Source organism: Neophocaena asiaeorientalis, unplaced genomic scaffold, assembly GCF_003031525.2.
Source record: "Neophocaena asiaeorientalis asiaeorientalis breed wild unplaced genomic scaffold, Neophocaena_asiaeorientalis_V1.1 scaffold182, whole genome shotgun sequence".
Lineage (NCBI taxonomy): Eukaryota > Metazoa > Chordata > Mammalia > Artiodactyla > Phocoenidae > Neophocaena > Neophocaena asiaeorientalis.
This window is the reverse complement of record NW_020174648.1, coordinates 5,589,515-5,606,967: the sequence shown is the minus strand read 5'-3', so window position 1 is coordinate 5,606,967 and position 17,453 is coordinate 5,589,515. Positions and strand designations below refer to the sequence as shown.

At 48.2% G+C, this 17,453-nt stretch overlaps 1 protein-coding gene across 1 annotated transcript in view; it reads left to right on the top strand.

Annotated features, from left to right (window-relative positions):
* The first annotated feature begins 390 nt into the window (after window positions 1-390).
* The window catches only part of TNN (tenascin N), a 50,904-nt gene continuing 33,841 nt past the window's right edge, over window positions 391-17,453 (top strand). Inside the window, exons 1-5 of the mRNA XM_024758826.1 lie at window positions 391-796; window positions 2,445-2,819; window positions 3,917-4,180; window positions 7,877-8,062; window positions 9,399-9,488. Of these exons, the coding sequence (XP_024614594.1) occupies window positions 391-796; window positions 2,445-2,819; window positions 3,917-4,180; window positions 7,877-8,062; window positions 9,399-9,488 (1,321 nt within the window). The remainder of the gene's footprint in view (window positions 797-2,444; window positions 2,820-3,916; window positions 4,181-7,876; window positions 8,063-9,398; window positions 9,489-17,453) is intronic.

Here is a 17,453-nt window from a genome sequence, read left to right as displayed (position 1 = left end):
GTTGGTGTTGTTACTGTGGGGGTGGTATTAGTGTCAATGTATAGATCAGGGATTAGGGTGAGCAAAGCCTGGCACACAGTATGCCCTGACTACAAGACGTTGTTCTTGTTATTACTGAAGTGCAGGTGAAATACAGAATTAGAAATGAAAAGGAGGGCCTCGAGGGAGTAGGAACAGTGTCAGCAAAGACAGGAGGCAAGAATGTGCAATGTGTGAAGAAGGAACAAAAAATAATCTAGGAGGCAATCTCTCTTCTGGTTTCTCAGCTTCCTGTGGACTCTTAGAATCTGTTAAAAAGGCCAATTTCCATCAGCTAATCTCCATGGCTTGCTTTTGCATGTTTTTCTGGATGCAGGCCTCCTGGAGCATCTGCTCCCCGTCACTCCTAGGATGGGTCTCCAGGGGATGTTCTGCTTCCCCCTGGGGCTCCTGTTTGGCTCTGTGCTCTTGGTGGCCTCAGCCCCGTCCGCTCTCGAGTCTACCGGCTGCAGCGAGAAGGAGCAACAGGTCACCGTCAGCCACACCTACAAGATTGATGTGCCCAAGTCCGCCCTGGTCCAGGTGGAGGCTGACCCCCAGCCCCTCCGTGATGATGGAGCCTCACTCCTGGCCCCAGGGGAGGCTGAGGAACAGAACATCATCTTCAGGCACAACATCCGCCTGCAGACGCCCCAGAAGGACTGCGAGTTAGCACGCAGCATCCAGGACCTCCTGGCTCGGGTGAAGAAGCTGGAGGAAGAGATAGCGGAGGTGAAGGAGCGGTGTAGTGCCCAGCGCTGCTGCCCGGGAGCTGCTGGTGAGCTCACCACCTGGTATCCATTCAACAAACACTGAATGAGCACCTTCATGTGTTCCGCCAGCCTCATGAGCACCCCGCCTCTCACTCTGGGTTTTCTCTAGGGGGTGCCACCATTGGCGCTTAGCTTCCAGGGGTTACCTTCAAGCCTGAGCAGGGAGGGACCAGCAACCCTTAAAGTGAGTCTGGACTCTTGGGTCAGTGCTTCCGGATGAGAACGCTTTTGGGTGCAGTTTTACCTGGGGATCCAGTCTCTATTGTAAGGGAAAGCAACGGGTTAGAGAGGAAAGCTCAATGGCCTTGGAGCTAGACAGGATTGGGTACAAATCCCAGTTCTGCCATTCTTTAGCTGTGTGACTTTGGGCAAATTCCTTAAGTTTCCTCAACTGTCCATTGAGGAGAATTCTATCAGCTAGTCTAGTTCTGAGAACTATGGATGATGTACAGAAGATTCCCGGCCATTAGGCAGAAAATCATGAACTCTTTTATCAGTAATAAAGCACTACAATTATTTTTTTTTTTTTGCGGTATGCGGGCCTCTCACTGTTGGGACCTCTCCCGTTGCGGAGCACAGGCTCCAGACGCGCAGGCTCAGCGGCCATGGCTCACGGGCCCAGCAGCTCCGCAGCATGTGGGATCTTCCCGGACCAGGGCACGAACCCATGTCCCCTGCATCAGCAGGCGGACTCTCAACCACTGCGCCACCAGGGGAGCCCCTAGTACTACAATTTGATTTTACAAATAGTGAGTCCCCCCATCACCACATTTGTTTTTCAGCATAAACGGCCAGGCTGATCCAGATGATACTAACCAGTAATACTTTGGCATATATTTTAAGGCCTGAAGAAATCGCTACCGTTAAGAGCACCTCTCATAAGCCAGACACAGAACTAGGCACGGAGGATGCTGTCATGAATAAAACAGCATGGAACTGCCCCTGAGGGACCTCGATGTCTAAAGTTTTTAGGAAGGAAAGAGGGTGTTCTGAGACAGGAGCTGGGGCTGGTGAAGAGACAGGGCTGACTGGCCCGCCCTCCAATTGCCTCTTGCTGTCTGGGGTTAGAGAGGGGAGCCTGGTTAATCCTTCTCCCTCCCGTCTGCCACCCGCATAATGAGACTGGGCTATTTGATAGCTTCTGCAGGTCCACTTTTCCAGGCTTCACTTTGGGATCATTTCCCAAGGACCCAGCCTTGCTAGGTCCAGCCCCCTCCAACCAAGGCAAGCTCTCACTCAGCCTGGAGCTCTGATGCCTGGCCCAGGAGCCCTGTCCCTTAGTGTAAGCTGGCCCGCTGACATCCAGGTTGGAGCATTTAAGGCGGCTTCATAGAAAGGTACTAAACAATCAGCACCTTTCACAGGGGAAGGAACCAAGAGAAGTCAAAGGAGCGCTCGGGATGAAAAGGGAAAGGCAAATGTGGTCCCTGTGGCTATTCAGGCATAAAATATATCAATAGATTGCGCAGGTCCTCCTCTGGCCTAGGTTGGAAAAGGCAGACTCCTTGTCTTCCCCATAGGCCCTACCCTCCTCCACAGAAAGAGCCGTGCAGGACCCTGAAATCACCAGCCTGCTCTTAGGGGCCCCAGGGAAGGAGATTCCCCGCTCACAAGCCCTCAAGTCCCAGCTGACTGTTTTCCTCTCTCGGGCAGGTCTGAGTCACCACTGCAGCGGCCACGGGACCTTCTCCCCGGACACCTGCAGCTGCCACTGTGTGCAGGGCTGGGAGGGCGCCGACTGCGAGCGGCCCGCCTGCCCCGGCGCATGCAGCGGTCACGGGCGCTGCGTGGACGGCCGCTGCCTGTGCGAGCAGCCCTACGTGGGGGCCGACTGCGCCTACCCCGCCTGCGCAGAGAACTGCAGCGGGCACGGCGTGTGCGTGCGCGGCGTCTGTCAGTGCCACGAGGACTTCATGTCTGAGGACTGCAGCGAGCGGCGCTGCCCCGGCGACTGCAGCGGCCAAGGCTTCTGCGACGCGGGCGAGTGCTACTGCGAGGAGGGCTTCACAGGCCTCGACTGCGCCCAGGGTGAGAGCAGAGATGCGCCTTGGCCCGCCTCTCTTCTTAACTTGCCCTGGCGGTCCCCACGGCACCGTTTAACCATTAATTACCTTTTGTCCTAAGAAGGGCACCCCCCCCCCCAACCTTTCGCCTGCATCAGAATCCCCTGGAGGGCCTGTTAAAACACAGATTCCTGGGCCCCTCCCGCAGGTTCTGGTTCAGCAGGTCTGAGGGACGGCCTGAGAACTTGCATTTCTAACAAGTTCCATGCTGATACTGCTGGTTTGAGAACCATAGTCTTACCTGATGGTGTGTGCCTGTGTTAGGTGTTACTGAATGAAGTCTTATGGCCCCTGCTCCGGCCCTAGCCCTGCTGAGGCTCTCTGCCTGGTTAGGGGAGGGTTCTGGCTCTAGCAGCCAGTAACAAAACTTGAGCTGAAATCCACAAAGCACAAGCTTTGCTCAGTGGCCAAAGAATGGAGAAATGGGAACTAAGTTCACAGATCACCATCTCGCACACCTGGCAAGAGAGATTTAATCCTAATGAGTAAAGACAAAGGGAGTAGGAGTGAGGCTAATGGTGGGGAGGCATATGCTTTAGTCTACCTGAGAAGGAGCAGTGCTTTTTCAAGGGAGTGGGGAGCCACTCTGTTTTCATCCTTGTTTGGTCCTTAAAGTCCCAGTCATGGCTGCTGGTAGGTGTGTCATTTAATATGCTAACGTAGTAAAATAAGTGTAGAGTGAAACTCAGGGTCTGTCAGAGGTCAGGTTCACCATCTTGGTCCCAGCTGCTTCCATCTTTTTTGTTTGTTTGTTTGTAGCTTCCTTTCTCATCCCTGGACCATTTAATTTAACGATTTGTGTTAACTCCTGCTAAACGTGGAGGTTGGAGGGTTTTGAACAAAGACTTGGAGCAGCTCTGGCAACATAGGGGGTCAGTATTAACTCCTAACCAGATAATAACTTTTGGGGGTCCACAATGGTGACTTACACAGGCTCTGTATCCTCCACACCCACCGTCATAGTGTTAAGTATAAAGTAGGTGCTCAATGAATACATATGGGCTGTGGATTCCCACCCTTCTTTCCTTACCGTCTGCATGCTTGTTCCTGTTCTGTGTGCAGTGGTCGCCCCCCAGGGTCTGCAGCTGCTCAAAAACACAGAGGATTCCCTGCTGGTGAGCTGGGAGCCCTCCAGCCAGGTGGACCACTACCTCCTCAGCTACTACCCCCTGGGGAAGGAGCTCTCTGTCAAGCAGATCCAAGTGCCCAAGGAGCAGCACAGCTATGAGATCCTTGGCTTGCTGCCTGGAACCAAGTACATAGTCACCCTGCGCAACGTGAAGAAAGAGATTTCCAGCAGCCCACAGCATCTACTTGCCACCACAGGTGAGGAAGCAGCCAGATGCCCCAGGTCTCCCAGTAGAGGCTCTGTTTTAAGCATTTTCTTCCATTGTCCCCACAAGTACCCTTCTACTACCCCAGGCCATTGCCCTGATTTGGGGTTTGGAAAACATAGCTGCTGCAATCCTAGGTTCTGAAGAAAAGTCTCCATTCTTGTTCCTCTCTCTTTCCTCCATGATTATTGGGTCCTCCAAGCCAGTGATGGAGCCTGCTGGTTTGCGGCTCACAGCATCTTCTCCATCCCTGAGATTAGTGAGGTCTGATTGCCCTGCACCCACATACAAGCAGCCTTGGAGTACACCTGCCTCCGTAGGCCCTCACTGAGCCACTGTGACCATTCAGCAAGATAAAGGTGGTATGGATGGGGGTCTGCTGAAGTCACCTGTATAAATTAGATTCATCTCAGCAGAAAAGAGAGGGTACAAACAGGGTAGCTGAAGGAGGTTTAATGAAGAGGTTATTTATAGAGGTATAGGTAGGGTTTGGAGGATGAAACACTCTAGGGCTAGCATCAGTGGGGATCCACCCCAGTCTGAAGGGGCAGGGGATGGAAGTTTGTACTGAGACCCAGAAAGGACTTTAGGAGAGGGCTGCCTGATGGTAGAGGGATGCAGGCAGTCTGCTGTGTCCCCACCAGGAGGGAGTGAGGAGATCAGTTGCCCTCTTCTGGTGACTCTCAATGGCTGAACATGACCAGAAACCAGAGGTCCAGGGAACCAGGCTAATGCATTTCATAGAGGTCATAATCTGGGGTACAGAGCAGGAAGGAGGATGGATCTGGAGGGATGGAGTCTCCAGGGCACCACTAAATGCTATCAAAATGCTTGGAAGGACAAGCATCATTGCTTATTCTTTAGAAATTCTTATTTTCTCATGGAAGTACTTGAGGCAGCCTAGATCTTCAAGGGTTTGGAGAAACCTAGTTGTTTGAGTGATTCGGATTCATTCCTTTTCTCAGCATACTTTATTGAACATTTACTATGTGCCAGGCACAGTCCTAGATGCTAATAAAAATGAGCTGTCTCCATCCTGCCCTCAACTCTTGAGGAAAATCCAGGGACATCCAGGTGGATGGGCCTTTGACATGCAGTGTCTTTGGAGAATCATCAGACTGCCTGTCCTTTTTGGTGGTAAGGGTAGAATAGGGTAGGGATAGCTCAGTGTTGGAAAGAGCCACGAAGGACTTGTCATGCCTGGGAGGGCAATTTGTGATTGCCTTTGTCAACGCCCTCCAGCCAAAGACCCCTCAGGGCACCCCTGTAGTTGAACAAGTTGGGTTTATTGATGGTTGCAGCATCGGAGCACACACACCATGGGGGACCATGGGTGTCTCAGTAAGACAGTGTAAGAGGGGACTGGTGTAGAAGTTGGGCTTGTATTAGGGGATTTGCGGAAAGAGTTAAGGAAGCAGGGATTTGCTTTGGATTGCATGCTGTCAGGAACTGGGGGTAATCCTTTGATTGGTATCTTAGTGAATCTTATGCAGAAAGAGGGCAGACTAGATGGAGGCTAAAGCTGTCATTGGTAAAAAAGGAACAGTCACTCATACCAGTCAGGAGGGAGGATGTTTAGTCACTTCTGTGAGTTGGACAATGTTTCGTTCATGTTTTGCCTGGGTGCAGATGTGATCTTGGAATCGTCTCGTTTGGTCTTAATTTGGCATGGCCACAGAGCACCTTGTCTGCTGTTGATGTCCTGTGGAATTGTTTATGTTCAACAGGAGAGCACTAAGGCCCACCTGTGAGAGCCAGGCCAGCTCCCAGCTGTCGGGCTCCTTTTCTCTTTCCCCATTTTTTTTTTTTTGCGGTACACAGGCCTCTCACTGTTGTGGCCTCTCCCGTTGTGGAGCACAGGCTCTGGACGCGCAGGCTCAGCGGCCACAGCTCACGGGCCCAGCCGCTCTGCGGCATCTGGGATCTTCCCGGACCAGGGCACGAACCCGTGTCCCCTGCATTGGCAGGCGGACTCTCAACCACTGCGCCACCAGGGAAGCCCTCTTTCCCCATTTTTGTCTGTGGCTGCCTCTGCATTTAGACAGGACGGTGCTCACAGCCTCTCAATGAAGAGCCGAGACACCTGTTCTGAAAGTCTTAGCAACCCCTCTAGGCTTCTTGCTCTAGGGACTTGTAAAATCCTGTGACTGTGAAGTTGTCTTTCTAATCTGATTCAAGTGAAACCCATTCTGGTTTGCTCCTCGGGGGAGCCTCAGCCAGAGAGACACTTATCCCCATAATCATCTTGAACATTTTCATTAAGATCCTGCTTTTTCACTTGTGAGCCACGTAGGGCCCCTTCTGTAATCCTTGAGTCACTTTCATTACTCGCCTCTTGACCTGTTCCCTCAAGGAATTCCCATCTTTGAGGGAACAACCTGGAGGCGGGCAGGTAGAAGGCAGAGTTTGGGCAGGAGTGCTTCAGAGGAAACGCTCCGTGAGCTTCTTTATCCATAACAGAGGGAATCAGAAACATTCAGAGCCATGGGACCTTGAAAGCGTAGAGTTCACCCCTTGACTGATGCACAAATTCTCTGTCCTACGTCCTTGACAAGGGGTCAGTGAGTCTGGTGGGAACACCTTCAGCACCAAGGCACTGGAGGTGAGGAAGGGGCGAGGCTGAAAGTCTGGGGGCTTGTCTTTCCTGTTACAAACTTCAGGCCAGGTGACATTGGCCTGGGATATGGACATTGGAACTCAAAGTATTCCCAGAGACCCCAGACCCCTCTTCAACACCACCCAACGGTTCTTCCCACAGAGCCACATCAGCGATCCATTCCTTTGTAATAAGGATTATATCTTCATCTTTTTCTGAGTGGAGGGGTGAACATTTAGCCATTAATACTTTACTATGGGAGTTCCCTGGTCGTCTAGTGGTTGGGATTGCAGAGGCCTGGGTTTGGCTCAGCGTGGCCAAAGTACAAATAAAATGAAATAAAGCACTGCACTCTCTTTAAAAAAGTACTTTACTATGAATAAATGTACACAGTAACTCTCTTCCTTCACAGGATGGACCGGTGGGGCAGCTGAGGACACCGGGTACCTGGTGGAGGTGCTAAAATTTGGTAGAAGGTGCAGGAAGAATGCTCAGAAGGACCAACTTAAAATTCTCCTACTTTATAGCTTTGCCTGTGTTTAATCCTTATAGGAGAATTTGAGAGAAGGGAAGGAGCTGTGATTTGGGAGACTGAGGAAAGAGCTGGTTGTATTACCAGTGTTATACTCCAGAAAATTGGAAATGCATTTCCCAAACTCTACCTGGAGGGGCCTTGAGCTTCTCATCCTGAGGTTGAGTCTCTGTGGGCAGGGGCTCTGCAGCTAAAGGGTGAGTGTTTAGTTCAGAGCTGTGTGAACCCTGGCCAAGTGGGTTGGCTGGCTGGCCTAGGAGGCGAGGTTCAGGACTTGGCCACAGCAGCGTGGACAGGGCGGACTGCATGGCATCTGATGGGGTGGGATGGGGGAGAGGCTTTCCTGAAGGACAGTCTATCCTCCATGGACAAAGTAAAAACCAACAATTATTTGCTACTTCGGTAGTTCTGGGACACCTTCTAAGGACTGTGTCCTGGGGCTGAAGCCAGCTTTCAGTGTGTCAAGAAAGGGAGCTGACCTGGTAGCCAGTGTCTTGCTACAGACCTGCGGGCCCCTGCTGTTCATTGCTTTCTCTTGCCCTCCCTGGCCCCTGCCCTAGATCTTGCTGTGCTTGGCACTGCCTGGGTGACGGATGAGACTGAGAACTCCCTCCACGTGGAGTGGGAGAACCCCCCGACCAAGGTGGAATACTACAAGCTGCAGTATGGCCCCCTGACAGGGCAAGAGGTGGCCGAGGTCACCGTGCCCAAGAGCAGTGACCCCAAGAGCCAATATGACATCACGGGTAAGAGCCAACACTGGGGATGTGAGATGTTTGCTGGTGGATGCTGAGGCGGGGACAGTGTGTGCAGAGGGGACCAGCATCTGTAGCGCTCAGGTGTGCACAGAAGATCCTGGGGCCTTGGGAATCACCTGAACACTGACCCGGGAACTCCCAGAGGTGAGCCCACTCTGGGGGCCCGAGGTCTCTGCTCCAGCATTCCAGCACTGCCTCTGGAAGCTTGGAGCACCTGGGTAACAGATTACACATCCGAAATGTTCTCCCAAGTCAGTTAACCCTCTGGAAGCCCCTGTCTGTGTCTCAGGGTGGGACACAGACATTCCTTTTGGAAGAACTGTGTGTGTGTGTGTGTGTGTGAGAGAGAGAGAGAGAGAGAGAGAGAGAGAGAGAGAGAGAGAGAAATTGGTTGACTGAGGTTGGTTTGTTCAGTGCCATATGTGGAAGGAGTTGAGCTAGGCGGCCTGGGGTAGGGCGCTCCTATGCCAGGTGACGGAGCTAACTCTGGCAGAGCTGGAAATCAGGCGGCTGCAAACAGAATGGGGCCACGTAGGGCTGGGTAATGTTTTGTGACACCTGAAGTTTGTACAATTTTCAGTGTCCTCTTTAAGGAAAGTAATACACAAGCACGGAAACCCAATTCAGCACATGGCCTTGGAAGGGGCTGGTGCAGGTGAGGGGCCCTGAGGCTTTTTAGCTCCACGGTGAGTCCTCCTCTGGGGCCTTGTCCTGCCATCTACTCCCTGCGTTCTGTCTTGAGAGGTCATCTTGCAGTTCTCAATGTTTTGTGCGGTGGCAAATCACGTGTGTGCCTCATACATGCTGCTGTTTGCCCGCAGTTCACCACCAGAGTCTGAATATTTGTGTCATGAGGAACAGTCATTCAAGTTGCCGCTACAGAGAAACAACAAACAAAGATAAAGAAAAAAGAAAAAGAAAGGGCAAATTAAAGCAAAGAAAATAAAGAGGGGAAAATTAAGCTAATTATTACAATGGGGAGGAAAGAAACTTTTGAGGGAAAAGGATTGTCGGGAGCAGAAAAACATTTGGGCTGTAAATACAATTGGGAAATAAGGTCTCAGTGGTCCAAGGAAGGGGCTGGAACTCCATTAACTTCATCTCATCCTCTCTGGCCCGCGCTTCATGACTGATAAGCTCCGCAGTGATGCCTTGTATTCCACTGGTCCTGCAGCTCTTTAGCTGCCTTAGGTAGATTATAGTCTTGAGGAGAGAAGCTTAGCCCTCTCCACACCCTCACAGGAGAAATCCTGGGGAAGAGCAGTGCTGGGGCTCGAGGGTCTGGAGCCTGTACTCACACCCAGCACTGGCTGCTTGTTTCTAGGTCTGCAGCCCGGGACAGAATATAAGATCACAGTCGTCCCCATGAGGGGAGACCTCGAGGGCAAGCCGATTCTCCTGAATGGCAGGACAGGTAAGAACAACGGGGAGGCACTATGAATGCATCTCATGTTTGTATTCTGATATTTTCTTGGCTGACTCCTCTTTGGATAAAAACTCTGGGATCTGTGTGTAGAGACAGCCTGTCTCTTTGTGTACTGACATCTTTTGGGGGGCAGGAGTAGGGGAAGCAAACTTCTTCTATTTCAAATATGTTTTGCCGTTGAAAATCTCTTCCAGGATCCTGGAGTCAAGGGGAAAGGCCATTTCCAGCACCTTTCTGCTTATTTTAATAGCTTCAATCACTGGGTTTTTTTTTAAGGCATTTATTATCTTGGACCTAGGCACACAGCTCCACATTACTTAAGACAGGTGATTTATAATTTTTTTCTTGTCATTCCTGTGGTGTTTTCATGGCAAACACACTCAGGGAGTTTGCTTTAAAATGTCAAAAGATATTAAAGACTTTCACATGGGAGTAGCAAGAGATTTAGCATCTGCAGATTGAGAAAATATACAATGACCAACGTTGCTATAAATGAGTAACATGTGACAGTAAGTTTGTAATTTATTAATCAGAAAAGAATTTGAAATCCTTGTAGTTATATATGCAAGATACCCTATGTAAGTTTTAGTTTTTAGGCAGTGCTTGAGCCTGTATTGAATTGTGAGCCTCCTGTGGTCACCCTGTGCTCCTGCCAAGTCGAGTCGGGAGGTGGTGATCTAGAGCCTACAGTCACCCACTAGAGGCTAATCCTTGGAGCTGGCAAAGAAGGGATCTTTGAGTTTTGAGACTTCCTTGAAAAGTTTCGTAGTTCTTTTCAGTTCAGTCCTGGCAGTAGCTGGTTAGGGTGGTGAGAATAAGGGTGAGATGGTACAAGAATTGAATTCACTATTTCAGCTGCCAGATAGGTTGCATATCTGGAGTGTGAAAGAGTTATAGAGTTGGGCAATTATAAAAGATACTTTAATTTTCAACCATACAGTATAGACTGTGCAGCCTGCATGAATGGTGAACTAGTGAAACACGTTGGTGTATTAGAAAATGGCAAGTCCTTCCTTGCTTCTAGTGCCTTTCTCTTTAGCTGTGAATTAATTGAGAGCCTACCATGCACAAGGCATTATACCACTAAGCACTTCTCATAAATTATCTCATTTAGTTCTCATCATAATCCTGTGTGGTAGGTCCTATTATTATTTCCAAGTCACATATAAGACAACTGAGGCTTGGAGAAATTAAGCTCAAGGTCGCCCAGCCAGGAAATGATAGGGCTGGGATTTGAACCCAGGATGTCCACTTTGGTGGACCCAAAACTAAAATGCCACCTACTTTTACTTCTCTGTCCATTATTTCTGGTTAATTTTCATACTTTTTACTCCCTAACTAAAAAAAAAAAAAAAAATTCTGTGAGTCCTCATTGTCTTTGGATAACATAGACTTCTTTTATCTTGGCCTCTGTGGACCCCTCCAACCTGGGCCATTGTTCTCAAAACTTCCCAACAGGAAGCCTTCCTGCAGCTGGACTGTTCTTGGGGCTCCCTAACACAGAAGGCTTATCTCTACCTCGTGGGTTTGGTCATGTTGTTACCCCTGCCTAGGAAATTCTCCATTGTTATCTCTAGCTATCAATTAATTCAGTTCAACAAACATTAATTGCAGAGTACCATTGGGTCCTAGAGACACAAGCCCTTTAGATACTTCCAAAGATGATGAGCTCTGGTCCCTGCCCTTAGGGGGCTCACAGCAGTAATATCACTCATCCTTCTGGGTCATCTCCAGCGTTAGCTGCTCCACTGAGGCCTTCTCGGACAATATTAAATGGCAGCCATCTTTGCCTTTGAATTTCTAGAGCATTTAATTACATATGGCCTTGAATTGCTAGTTAACCTTTCAAGCATATTATGCCAACTAGAAGTTGAGCACTCAAGAAATGTTTTTTTATTGTCAATACTATTCTAAAAGCAGGATGGGATATTTTATTGGATTGCAAATAAATTTGTGTTATGTGTCTTACCAACCTGAAAATAAAAGACACAATAATTTCTAAGGTCAGGAAGCACTCTCAAACCTGGCTAGACAATTAATGTAAGGGGGAAAAAAAAAGAATCTCTCTTTTCTCCAGGTGTTCTGCATTCCGTGAGATGGAGAAACACTGGAATATAAGAATGGCATAAGCATGTGCAGGGAGGAAATGGCACAGTTCAGGTATTTTCCATTTAACGAGTCACTCAGTGGAACTAATACCATGAAAGTGAAAGTGTCGATTGGAAGTGCTCACCCTGTTAACGTACTCAAAGTGCACTGAAAGGCACTTCTAGAAAGGCAAGGCTTTAGAAACGGATCAGTTTCCGGAGAAGCAAGCACCGGCCAGGCCAGTGTCTCCAGGGAGAAATGTCCCTGAACTCCTCCATCAGACTGTCACAGCCACTTCACATCAAATGACAAGAGAGGCAGGCCCCTAACTAAGAGGTGATGCTATCCCTTTTTTCTTCATTTCTCCATCTGTAAAATGAAAGGTTGGACTAAATGCGTTTCAAGTCCCTTCTCTTATTTTTTTTATGATTATGATTTTTTAATCATGTCTGTAAGTCATGCCTTTCCATGGTAAGTCTAAAACAAAGGACCGCTTGCTTTGTTATAATCTCCCACGCTCCCACGCACAGCAGAGCATAGAGCCTAGCATATTCGCTTAACAATTTTCTCAGAACTTTTCCCCTTAGACTATGTTAGGAAATAGAAGTTTTGGCAACTCTTATTATCCTTTTCGCTTTTTATTCCTTCCCAAACACAATGGTTCATTTTGAAATGGCCCAGCCCCCAAAACGTTCCTTCTCAAACTCCTTCATGTTTCAAGATGAGCTCCTGTCAACACTCAGAACTCCTGTCTCTCACAGCCTCCCCACACATACACCCAATAGCTGAAAAACAATGAGGATCTCTAGCATTTGTGTGTTCTAGGTACCGTGGGGTTTCATAAACATTATATTCGGTCCTTCTAAAAGCATTGTAAGCATTATTATTCCCGTTTCACAGGTGAGAAAATTGAAGCCTGCAAAGTTTAGGAGATTCAGAGTGAACTAGTGAATGGCATTTGAATTTAGGTTCGCTTTCCAGAAGCAAAGCTAGAGGATAGCAGGAAGGTGGGTTGATCTCTTTGCGTACATTCTCTACAAATGGTGCCTTTTGAATAATTTTATTGCCACAATGAAAAGCAGTAGAGGAGACCTGAGAAAGCATAGCTACTGTAGTCCAGAGGCACCTCTTCCGTGAACTCACCTTCAAACCAGTAGTATAGGCCCTGTCCCCCATCTCTGCCTCCAAACCCATAATATCCTCATGGATTTCAGACATTGGTTGTTCCATTTTCCACTACGCCACCTGGGTGACTCACAAGTGGCCGTTGTGAATGGAGAAGGCTGTCCCTAATGCCTGTGGCCATGGGTTGGAGTGTGGACCCGTGCTGTTGGGATTGCCAGCATAGACTGAGGACAGCCGTGCCCTACCCAATCCTGTGGTGAATCCTGTTATAAAGTGGAATGATCTTTCCTGATGTGTCTAGAGCTCTTAATTAGCCTTTTCTGTATCCTCAGTTTTGTAAATTAAATCCCTGACATGGGACTTACTTTTATTCCAATACGTGCACTCAAAAGTGAATCCTACCTATCAAGCCTCTTAAATCTTGTTTTAAATCTCCCTAACCTCAGTGGTCCTGAGAAAGGTCCCACCAGGGCAGCTGGTGTCCAGCAGGTGGGAAGTTGCAGCCTGAGGAGGAAGTTGGGGCTGGGGTGGCAGGGCCTGTCTCCCAGTTGAGGCTGCCGCTGGGACTCCTGTAGGATTTGGCCAGCTGCTGCAGCTACTGGAAGGCTTTGTTCCACGGCTTTGTTCCTCTCTTCTTGGCAGAGAGGGAGGTTTTGGTCCTGCTAAGCTGGCTTCTTCCAATGATGTGGCGTATTGTGCGGGGTCACAGTATCACTGAGGCTTTCCTTCTACATCTGTATCTTGGCGTCTGATTCCCATCCTGAAATTTATCAAAAAAAGAGCAGCTCTTTGAAGAGCCGCCTACTGACTTAAGTTGTTGTTGTTGTTAGGGAGTTGAGAGAAAAGGGGCAGGGAGTCCTGAGTTCCAGGCTGGCCCAGCCTCTCACTGGCTTTATGGGTTTGGAGAAGTCCCATCTCCTCTCTGGGCTTGGTCTCTGTAACCCTGACATGGTGTGATTCTATTTTTCCTTCCTACCTTCTCACTCTTCATAGCCAAGATGTCTTTTCCTGGTTCTCCTCCATTCCTGGGGTTTCTGGGACTGTTGGCGGGGGAAGGAGCTTCAGGGCTGTGTGTCAGAAATCAGGCCTTGTGTCAGAAATCTATACTCTCCTGAATTGGTTCCCATAATCACTGGTGGCAGCTTATCCCTGTTCAGCCAAGTGGGATGGACTGGCCTCAATCCATAGAAAGTGATGGAAAGACAACATTCAGTTTCTCCTTTGAGGGTCATTCTCTCATCTTTCTGATCTCTGCTTTCCTAGATGTTAGAGCATTATAGTGGCTGCCACAGAGCTAAATTGTGTAATCCCCAGAGGTAGCCCCTCATCTCACGTTCATTCCTATGTGCTTTTTATCTCTAAGAAAAGGTGTGTTACATAAGCTTACTTTTTGCAAATAACCTACAAAACTCTAATGTGTCTAAAAAACCAACTGCCGTTGATTGACCACATACTATGTGCCAGGAGCTTTTCATACATTACTCTATCAAACCTCATAATAATAACATAATATTTCCTCCATCCACCCAGCTGGATGTGATGGATCTTGAGAGGGCTGCACACACAGGCAGCCCTGACCCTTCAAAGCCATGGACCTGGGCTGAGGGTCCTGGCAGCCGTGGTGGCACGCACTGATCTGGGGCAGGGAGTGGTGGTGGGAGGCACTTCTGGGACTGCGGGTTGTACAGATGTGGGAGAGGATGAGGGCCAGGGACTTCAAGAGGCAGGACTCTCTGGGTGTTCCCCATCTTCACTTTTCCAGTCCAAATGTCCCCACTCCCGATTTCGCACCAACTTCCCCCTGTTGACATATCACCGTTGGAGGCTCTCTTCATTACCTCCCTGTCACATGCAGAATCATGCTATGCACAGAAAGGGGCAATGGGATGAGGTGGGGGTCCTCTCCCCCGCTGTGTACACCTTTTCCTGAGCATCCTCTTAGAGCCTACTCGAGCCCCCAGAGGCCCAGGACATGGCCCTGTCGGTGTCTGTGTTCTGACTGCACTGCCCTTTCATCCCAAGAGGCCCACTCTACCAAATGGGTATGAGGTATGCCCAGACCCTGTCTCCCAGAGGCAACAGTCTGGGACCATTTCCTCTTTCTAGTTTCCACTCCAAGTTCCAATCCACTAGTGCTTCTGGGTTTCAGGTTGCAAGAAATTTTCAGGTCATACTTTATCTATTTTATCTGTAGTTTAGTATTATCGTTCTTAGTAGTAGTCGTAGTTCCATAAGAAGAGGCCGATGGTAGTGCCGCTTAGCCTATAGTGGTATAAGGTGGAAATGTGTAGTCTTTGGTAGATAGGACTGGGTTCAAATCTTGGCTCTACCAGTTAATATGTCCAAAAGTAAACCCTTGGTCCCATTCCTCTCCCTAGCTTCTACTGCAAACCCTGCCCTCCCTCAGATCTCCCCATCTCTGTAAATGGTCACTCCTTTCTGCAAATTGCTAAAGACCCAAACCAACAAGTCATTATAGCCCACATCAAATTCGTGAGCAGATTCTGGCAGCTCTGTCTTTGAAATCTCCCCAACCCACTTTCGTCTGCCACAGTTGTCCACGTTCCTGTCATCTCATACATAAACTGTTGTAGCAGCTTCCTAGGTGACCTCCACTCTTGACCTGCAATAGTCTGTACTCTCTGCAGCAGCCAGAGGGGTCCTTTTATAAAACAAGTCAGATCATGTCATTCTCCTGTGAAAACCCCCCAGAAGCTTCTCATCTCATTCAGTGCAAAAGCCAAGTTGTTACAATGACTTTCAAAGGCATCTGTTTGCCTCTTCACCTCATTGGCCTCACCTCCAGCCACTCGACCTCCTCACTTACTCTGTCCGGATGCACTGGCCTCCTGCTGTTCCCCAAATACGTGGAGCAGGGTCTTTGAACTTGCTGCTCCCTCTGCCTGGAATGAGGTTGCCCAGATTGCATGTGGCCCAATGCCTCATTTCATTTCAGTCTTTGCTCAGCTGTTACCTTCTCGCTGACCTTCCTTCTAAAATCACAAATATCTTCTGTTCCTCACTTTCTAATTCCTTTACCTTACCCTATTGGGCTTCCCAATACTATCCCCACTTGTTTATTGTCTGGCTCTTCCAGGAGAATGTAAGCTCCCTGGTAGGGAGTCTTTATTCTCTTCATTGCTTATATTAGTTTCCTAGGGCTGCTATAACCAAGTACCAAAAACTGGGTGGCTTAAAACAGAAATTGAGTGTCTCACGGTTATAGAGGCTAGACGTCTGAAATCAAGGTGTCAGCAGGGCCACGCTGTCTCTGACAGCTCAAGGTGTTCCTTCTTTGTCTCTTCCAGCCTCTGGTGTTCGTTGGCAGTCCTTGCGTTCTTTGACTCGTAGATGAAGCGCTGCAATCACATGACTGTCTTTTTCCTGCGTGTCTTTGTCTTGTCTTTCCTTGTATGTGTCTGTCTCTGTGTCCAAATTTCCCCCTTTTATAAGCACAGCAGTCATATTGGATCAGGCCCACCCTAATGACCTCATTTTAACTTGATTATCTCTAGAAAGACCCTATTTCTAAATGAGGTCACATGTTGATGTACTTCGGTTTAGCACTTAGATATACCTCTGCAAAAGGTGGGGGACACAACTCATAACACTGCTGAGTCCCCAGCTCCAAGTAGGCACTCAGTGATTGTTTAAAGAATGAGTCAGGGACTACCATTTACTATCTGTGTGACCTTGGGCAAATTATCTAATCTCTCTGAGTCTTGCATATAATTAGTGATCTAAAAATGGTAACCGTTATTAATTTCCCCAATTAGTACATGGAGAATCTGATAAATGCCTTATGTTGTTGCTATGAAGTCTGCTAAAGTAACGTATGAAAAGCACCTGGCACTTAATATGTGGTCAGTAGATGGCAGTTGATTTATTAAATAAAATATGCACTGTCTCTGGTGATGGAATGTATTTCATTTCCTTGCACACAAGTAAAACATGGCCACTGTGCTTAAGAAAGGTGCATTGTAGCTGATGTTAAAGAATGTAGCTATGTAAAGTTGTAACATCTCTGCTGGAAAACTCTTGGCCAAGAGAACTACAACAGGATGGGGAAGAAGAAAAATGCTTAGGTTTCTGAGAGTAAGAGATTTTTTGTGTGTCTTTAACCAAAAGGATCCCGATCTACTTGTAAGTAGGGTTCTCAGGGCAAGCATCTTTTTTTTTTTTTTTTTTTTTTTTTTTTTTTTTGTGTGTGTGTCTTTAACCAAAAAGATCCCGATCTACTTGTAAGTAGAGTTCTCAGGGCAAGCATCTTTATTAGTGACCTTGATGGATGCACTCAGATGGTTTGCAAATGATAAGTAGCTGGAAAGGAAAGTGGCCATGTTGGATGAAAGACTAAATTATAAATGGAATCCATAAGATAAAATATAACAAGGATAATTGGTGGATCCAGGACATGTATTATATGCAAAAAATGGGGGAGATGTAGCTTAATGTGAAGGTTCTCAACATCTGAGGTACATCAGAATAACCTGTAGAGTTTTGCCTACTTGTTTTTAAAATAGAGATGTCAGGGCGTATTTCAGACATGCTGAAGTAGACCCTCTGGTGGTGGTACTTAGTAGGTGTCCAATGTTGGCAAAGGTTGAGAGCCCCTGGGGTAACTGGGACAAGTATGAAAAACTTAGGGATTTTTCTGAGACTGTGGGATGAGGCTATGTTATTGGGGGGTAAAGTGTCTGGGACATGGAGGGCATTTTGTTCTGGGTTGGTGCTTCTAGA